Source organism: Drosophila innubila (assembly GCF_004354385.1).
Source record: "Drosophila innubila isolate TH190305 chromosome 2R unlocalized genomic scaffold, UK_Dinn_1.0 1_C_2R, whole genome shotgun sequence".
Lineage (NCBI taxonomy): Eukaryota > Metazoa > Arthropoda > Insecta > Diptera > Drosophilidae > Drosophila > Drosophila innubila.
Window position 1 is genome coordinate 19,778,493 of NW_022995374.1, and position 8,211 is coordinate 19,786,703.

The 8,211-nt window shown below is 34.3% G+C and overlaps 1 protein-coding gene across 2 annotated transcripts; it reads right to left on the bottom strand.

Annotated features, from left to right (window-relative positions):
- Positions 1-534: 534 nt before the first annotated feature.
- LOC117783437 (nucleolin) lies at positions 535-4,658 on the bottom strand. 2 transcript variants are annotated; one of them, XM_034620841.1, is made up of 7 exons: positions 4,580-4,658; positions 3,965-4,125; positions 3,216-3,527; positions 2,961-3,146; positions 2,398-2,489; positions 2,054-2,225; positions 535-1,046 (listed from the first exon to the last, which is right to left on the bottom strand). In XM_034620841.1, exons 1-7 carry the CDS (start codon positions 4,656-4,658, stop codon positions 654-656), a joined length of 1,395 nt encoding a protein of 464 aa, XP_034476732.1. In that variant the 3' UTR covers positions 535-653. The 2 variants fall into 2 exon arrangements, with proteins under 2 accessions (XP_034476732.1, XP_034476733.1); XM_034620842.1 differs by lacking the exon at positions 2,054-2,225 and having other exon boundaries at positions 954-1,046; positions 4,580-4,633.
- Positions 4,659-8,211: the final 3,553 nt, after the last annotated feature.

Consider the following 8,211-nt stretch of genomic DNA (forward strand, 5'->3'; position numbering starts at 1 on the left):
GTTACATATCAAATGCTGAACAGCTGCTGATTTGGCCAATCGATATGGCATTGATTTCATCTATAGAAAGAGACAGAGAAAGTGGGAGAGGAAGAGCAGGACAGAAAGAGAGAAAGATAGACAGAACAAATAGGCAGAAAACACGGATACACGGAAATTGAAAGTATGCAAAATACGAGTGCAGATACAAAAACAAAACACACGACTTGCGGTTATATTTTATTGCTGTCTTTGTTGTTTTTTAATTGGTTATTGATTTACGATTATTAAAGATAAATATATATGTATGTAAATAGAGAAAGATATATGTATAGTTAAAATGTAATAGATATTTGTATGTTTGTCTGTATTTGCGTTTACAAAATATACATTTCAAGTTTGTACGAAATATGTTTTCTAAGCAGATTAATTTGTCAAAATATTGTGTGATTATTGTTGTTGCTGTTGTTGGTTGCAAGTTGCTGTTGCAGGTTTTTTATTGTTTGGTGGCAGCTACATTGAGGAATAGGTTGAAATTTGAGTGCCAGCAGCTGATTTTTTTTTTTGGATTTTTTGAGTTTTTTACAGATTCACATTCATTGTCAAAGGACGGAGCAAACGCCACAAAAACATCAATCAATCAATCGAATCGAATTGATCTATAACTTGGCTAATTAAAGCATGCCAATCTGTACCTCATCATCGTCCTCTTCCTCCTCCTCCTCAGCTTTTTCTGCGTCTTTTTCTGCATCTTTTTCTGCACCTTTCTCTATGTCATCAGTTAACTTTGTTTCCGTTTCCACATTCGATTCCGCTTCTTTCTCAATTGCTTCAGTCTTTTCAGTTGCATTTTGCTCACTCTCTGTATCATCATCTACTTTAATTTCGACTTCAACTTCATTCTCATTCGACTGCTCAATTCCATCATCTTCGTTTGTCTCTTCAGTTCCATTCTCCATCTCCGTCTCCGGTTGTTTCTCCTCCTCAGCTGCTGTCTCCGGCTCTGTCGCTGTCTCAACCTTATCATCATCATCATCATCATCATCGCTTACAGCTCTTGCAATATTCTGTAAAAGTAAACAATTGTCGACTGATTGCTTTCCTTGTGATTTTAAATATAACGCGTATGCTACAGGGTTCAGTCTGAACAGACAAAGCGCTAAAATTGGCAGTGTATCTGTGTATCTTTGGTTATAAACAGGGATCGTAGCCAATATATGTTTCAAAATATATATTATCAAATATCAACTATTTGTTGATTTTCATAAAAAATAAATTAAATAGAACCTCTTATTTTTTTGATGATAAAAAATGTTTAAATAATAATTCAAATTATATTTTTAATTAAACATTCAATTTATCTCAAATTTTCCATTTTTAAAAATCAAAGTTGAAATTTATATTGGTTATTTCTTACTTTGTTTATAGTATAAATTTAAATTAAAAATTAAATGCCAAAAAAATTTACCAATAACAGAAAACAATCTTGATTTAAGCATTTTTGGTATTCTTTAATATTAAAAATTACCAAAAAATTAGGAAAAAAAAAATAAAATTATTTTCGGATTCTTTTGTGTTGTTAGTATTTTTTGATATTTTGTGATATTTTGGTAAGTGCATTTAATTTTTCCAAATATTTTTTTGGAAATTGAGAGTATAAGATATATTTTTGATGATTTTTGAATAAAAATTTAATGTGGATGATAGAATTTTAATGTAAAAGTTCAACCTATTTCCAGGATACCACATCCAAAAATGTAATATCTAAGATATTCCTTATTCAATCAGATAATTCTTATCAGTTTTAATTTTTTTAAACTCCTTACATTGATTTACGATCCCGGGCTATAAATATACAATAAGTGTAAGTTTGTGTGTTGTATTGTGTTGGCAAAAAAGAAAGCCGCATCAGGGCCGACAATGGCTTACTTTGACAAGAACGTTAAGTGAAAGAAAAACTGCTGCTTTTCCCTTTTCAACTTATACAGCAAAAGCGCAGGGTGCAAAGCATCTAACAACAACAAAAACTATCTCGGGGGGGAGGGGGGAGTTTTGTTTGGCTATAACTACTTACCTCAGCTTCCTCGCTTTCGGTATCTTCTACTGCATCGTTGGCCAAAACCGCTGGCGTTTCGGGTCGACGCTGCGCTGCGGGCAACGCTTCCGCATCCGCTTCCGTTTCCACGGCAGCCTCAACTTCCGCATCCGCTTTGGACAAATCTTCATCATCATCATTGGCACTCGCACTGCGGCAGGCCAAGGGTTGGGAAGGCAGAAAGGGTGTCAAAATGCAAAAAACTCTCAAAAGCAAAGCCAATCAAAAATATAAGCAAACGTAGCACGCCCAAAAAAAAACAATTCAACTCTGGCCAAAAGTATAGACCTGTTTTAAGGCCAACTGAATGTCAAGTCACTTACCCGTCATTCGTGTCCAATTCCGAGGTGTTCTCGGCGCTGTCATCCAACGATTTACGACCATTTACAGCGACCGTCGGTTTATTGCTCAACTTCTAGATAAAATACAAGAAAATTATGAATGAAAGTTAAACTTCGGCATGCCGAAAATTTAATACCCTTGCAGACCTTGGTTAGTTTTCTTTTTAATTTATTATTTAATTCAGCTGAAATTGCTTGAAAACAAAAAAATAATATTTAAAAAATGTATTTTTTTAACATTTCTATAAGATATAGTTGTCCGATTTGTTACAGTTTTTTATAGTAAAGATTGATTTTCGACCGATTGTTTCTGAGGCAGCTATGTCATATAGTAGTCCGATCCGAACGGTTTCGACATATGTTTCAACTGCAGCTAAGAAACAAACTTAAACTAAATTTCAACAAGATATCTTTTAAACTGACAGAGTAGTTTGCTTAGGAATAAAAGGACAAGGATGGGAAATTATTTTAGCCTCTGCGAGAGTATAACAAAAATGTGGAACAAGCATTTCAATTAGCCTGGCTAGCAGTAAAGGTCAACTCACCTTGCTCTGCTTGCTGCTGCTTCGGCTGGCGTCGCCGGCGACGCTGCCGTCGTTGCTCTCATCGCTGAGTGCCTCCCAATCGGTGACGCTGTCGGGGGAGATGCGCGGCGCCTCGGGCACATAGACAAGAAACGCCCGCTCGATTTCGTGAGGCTTATGGCGATAGTAGACGGGTGTCTTCCTTTTCTACAAATTGCCCAACATGAAGGAAAAAGGAATTTTAATTGTTCCGGCAACAAAAAACCAAGAACTCACGTAATCCAAGGCCTCCTCATCGCAACCTGCCTGGGTGAGAAGCGTATAACAGCGCATGTTATTCTTGGCACTGGCGGCCCAATGTAGCGCCGTCTTGCCCGTTATATCGATCTCATGTGCCCCCTCCGGCCACAACCCTATGAGATATTCCAAGATCTTGGTATGTCCCAAGCCAGCGGCCTTGTGTATGACATTCAATCCGTTGCCATCCTTGGCTGTGACCAATGCCGATGACACCGGCGGCTCCAGCTGCATCTGCAGCGTCTCCAGGTTGTTGTCAATCACCGCCTGATGCAGATCCTTGCTGGCATTCTGCAAGGATCAGAGATTTCCTTAGCAGTTCAAGGTTAACACAAAGCTTTTCTCGACGAACTTTATATACAATAATTAATTCTTTATTTCAAGAATGGGCAGTCAAATTCAGTCATTGGGTTTTTTTAATTCATTATGTCTTAATTCTATTTCAATTTAATACAAATTATTAAACAGACAATCAGTATTTAAATATAAAGACTTCTGGCTTTTTACTTTAAAGACTTATATCAAGTTTGTCATTTTTTCCCTTAAGAAATAGATAAATTTTGAAGTAATAAGAAGACCACTGCCCAAAAAAATGCGTTAAGAAACTACACTTCATAATTGTAGTGATATTATTCTCTTAAAATTGTCAAATTAAAAAGTAATTTATTTTTAAAATTTTCCCCAATAATATATGATCAGTATAATCGTAGTTTGGTTTGATTGCTTACCATGACATGCGGCACGGCGGCTAGAAAGCGCTTGACACGCCCATTATTGCTTGCCTGCTGGCAGAGGCGTTGTCCCTGTCCCGCCCACAAAATGCGCGTCAGCTTTCCAATGTCCTTTTCGTGCATCCAGATCCGAATGGTCGATAGCTTCACCGAGAAATCTATTAAAGGCGTCGCAAATTGCAATTTCAAAGTGCAAAGAAATTAATTTAGCAAAAAACCCGTTTTTAACCCCCTTTCACCAATCCCTTAACACCCTTTTATCCATATCGTTTTTTTTTTGTCTACGTTTCGATTTCATTTAGAATTTTTCGTGGGCTTCGTGTTTGCATGCAATTTGCAAGTAAAACGAAATTAAAAAAGCTAAATGCGAACAAATGCTCAACTTAAAGTCTCAACAACTTGGACGACTTCTCATGAGTTTTTTTTCGCTGACTTTTCCATTAGTTTTTCGGCAACTTGAAACGCCTTGCACTTTGAAGGTCGCAGTCATATTTTCTTTTTTTTATTTAGAAATACAAACGTTACGCCCACTTGAAGGACTTTTGAAATATTGAGAAAGTGCCAGCTGTTGAGACTCCCAAAGTAAACATATTAAATATTACTCATACGCACCGTCGTTCTCACGTCGCTTGACTCCATTCTGTCCCGCCGCCTGTCCGTTCATTGGTATAACTGCAATTGTATCAGACATTTCTATACAGTTATAGTTTTCTATATTAATAGTTATTTATTGATGTATGTGCTTATTAATCATTTAAAATATGCCTTAGAATTCAGTGCCTACTTTCGGTATTAAGTTGTCGACAATGTCCTGCTATGTTGCGTGTGGCAAGTTTGAGCCACGTTGGCCAACTAACGTTGCTGACCAGGCAAGGTGTTGAATTTAGGACAGCTCAATGTGTTATTTCTCATTTTCTTTCTATTTTTTTCCAATTTTTTATAGCTGTTTTATGACTCTGTACTTAAAATGCAAAAAGGGTGTATTAAGTTGTTCAAAAGCAAAAGTGCGTAACAGAGAAACTTTAAAAATTATATTTAATTTAGAATTGGCTATCGATATTTAATATATTTTAATTTTATTTATTTATTGTCCACTAAAATCAATCGAAACAAAATAATTATTTAGTTAATTATTAAATTATAATTTAAAATGTATGAAAATAAAAGAAAATATGAAAATATGAAAATATTTTAAAATACATTTTACATTAATTTTATTTCGAGTTAATAATTTTTCGAGAACAAGTACAGGGTCTCTCACAATCGAGTGCTCTTGACTGTAGCATTTTGTACTAATTTTAGCTGCTGTTATGCCATTTGCCATGGTGGCCAAAAGTGGGAGGTAATTGCGTCCTGTACGCGTTCTTGGCCAAATAAATAACAGAGCTCCAAGTGTACATATGTAATACTTATATAAATATGTGTGTATATATAGTTCTTGTGGGTAAACAACAATTTCATTAGCTGCATATGTAAATAATTCGAATGCAAATAGCAACGAAATAAAAAAAACACACATTTTTTATTCAACTGTTGTTGGTTTGATGCTTGTATGTAAATTGAGTTCAGTGTCTGGCAATAAAAAAATAAAGTCAACAACTACCACGGAAATGACGCATTAGCGATTGCCACTTAATGTCGCCTCCACTTGCCAATTTTTTGTTTTTTTTTTTTTGTTACTTGTTGAGCCTGACACTTTGAGTTGGAATGTGGCCCATTTTGGGCACGCAATATGCAAATTTTGGCCATGCCTGAGCATTGTCACGCATGCCCCTTGAGAGTGAAAGAGAGACAGAGTATAAAAGGGAAAGAGAGAGAAATGTTGCGTGCTTTAATTGGTTGCCACACATAAAATCTAATTGGCTCAATTAGGCGCAACTAATGCAAATAAATAAATTTGCTTGTACTCGTATTCATTAAAGCTAATCCCAGTAGGATTCACTCAGCGTCGTGCCAAGAAAAAGTGTAGACGGGACCAAACTTATTTTTATTAAAAAAATCAAATTTATTTTGAAAGCAACCCTTTTTTTTAAATGAAACGATATTTTTATTTTAAAAAAAAAATTTCAAATGTTCCGATTCCGGTGTCAATTTTTTAAATTCATAAAATTATTTATAAACAATTTTACTATTTAAGATTTTAATGAAGCGAACCATTTTTTATGTTTAACGATTTTGTTATATTATATTCGTTGAATCTCTCTTGTCACATTGAAGATTTTAAAATAATATTTAATTGTTTTTGTAATAATAAAATCTAAATAAGGAATAACTTGAAACAATCCCAAATAATATAAAATATTTTTAAATGAGCTTTAAAATTAAAATTAAAAATATTACAAAGTTAATAAATAAATAAAAGAAATTTTAATTAATACTTTATAATTTATTTTGGTAGTTCGAGTTTCACTTTAAGTTAAGAATTAATATTCAGAATTCTAAATGTTTAAATTTTATTTAAATTTTCGCAGAAAGCAGGACACAGTTTTCTGCACACAGTTATCCGATTGACAGTTCTTTTCCAATTAAATAAGAAGCAGTGTCTTATAAAATAATAATAGCGGAACTCACTTTAAAATTGTTATATTGTACATTTTATCAAGTGGTCAGACTAGTATAGAATAAACTTATTTAATAATAACTTATTCAATTTTAGATTCCCTTTGGCCCCCTTTGGCACGCCCCTGAACTCACCCTTTGGCGGCGATGAATGGTAATAGAGTCCATGAAATCGACGCCGTCGCTTTGGTGGCATGCCTTCTTCAGCAAATCAGTTGCTACAAATACGTTGATTGTTGCGTCTTAACACTGGCTCTTAGAGTCCTCGGCTTTGCACATCGCTCCAGTCGCGAATTAATCGGCACATTTGAAATTTTCTTCTTTTAATGACACTAAAACTTCACTGATTTATATTTTATTATAGTTTCCTATATTTTTTTATCGCTGCTGCTGCTCGTCCGTTGTCGGTGCAAGTTCAACGACGTCTGGCAGACATTAATGGTTTCAGCGGGTTGTCAATACGCAGTTGACAATGGTCAGTGCTCGTTGTTGTTGGCCAATTGCATGTACCGGCCAACAATGCTTGCGTGTGTGCATTCAAAATGAGCTCACTGCATTTGCAGACATGTTAGCATGGTCACCCTAATTTTGCAAAATCAACAAAAGGCTGTTTTACGCCTCCAAAATGATCATCATTTATACGAATGGCTAAATATATTTTGGGCTGAATATTTTATAGTATAAGCCAGTGTCATTTACTTTACCATATCAAAATCAAACACTCATTTATTTAATGCACAAAACTTGTATGTACATAGTATGTGAAAAGTCCACATTTGATAGAGAATGCAATTGCAGGTGACTCAGAAGAAATATAAATAATATAGCATAATTATTTGGGCAACGCCTTCAGACTGAATAACTCAACAATTCAATTGAAGCGTAGACGAAAACGAAAACGCAAACAAACCAATTAACGCAAATCGATAATTCGATTTCGAAATTTATCGAAAGTAGCACAGTGAATTTAATGAAAGGACCTCAAGGTCCTGCGTACGTGGCAATTGTAGCACGTGCCACAAAAACACGATGTGAACTTTCATTCAGTCCAACAACTGCAGTCGATTCTCTTGTTGACTAAATGCCCAATAAAATATGAATTAAAAATTCTGAATTGGAAATTGAAAATGACTAATTGTGACACAGCCAACTAACTGTCCATTGCGTGTTAACTTGGCCAAAAAAGTGAAACTTTTGAAGTGGTAGTAATCATAAAAAACAATTGACACACTTTTGGAAATGACTTGAGCTGCGTGTTTAAGACGTTGACTTCAATTATAACAAAATTTCCCAAGGCTCAAGGTATGTGACCTAATTTAATGAGTCTCCCGGGAAGTACATTAAAATGTCAATGCCAAGTGATACACAACTAGAATATATATTAACTGCTAATGTCACTTTGAAAGCTACATTAATCACTGCAATTGGTTGGCATACATTATTTAATTTCTAATTTAATTCAATTTAATTTGTATAATCTTACAAGAACTCTTTCATAAATTGCTGCACTGGTCATAATGAATAAATATAATTTATATCGATTCTTATGAAAAATATTTATCTATTGTTCAATTGTTAAATATTCATTTATGGATTAAATCGATTATAATTTTTAAATTTTTATTTTATACCATACAAAGAATTTTATATTAATATTATTCATTTTTGTTATTTTTAAATTTATT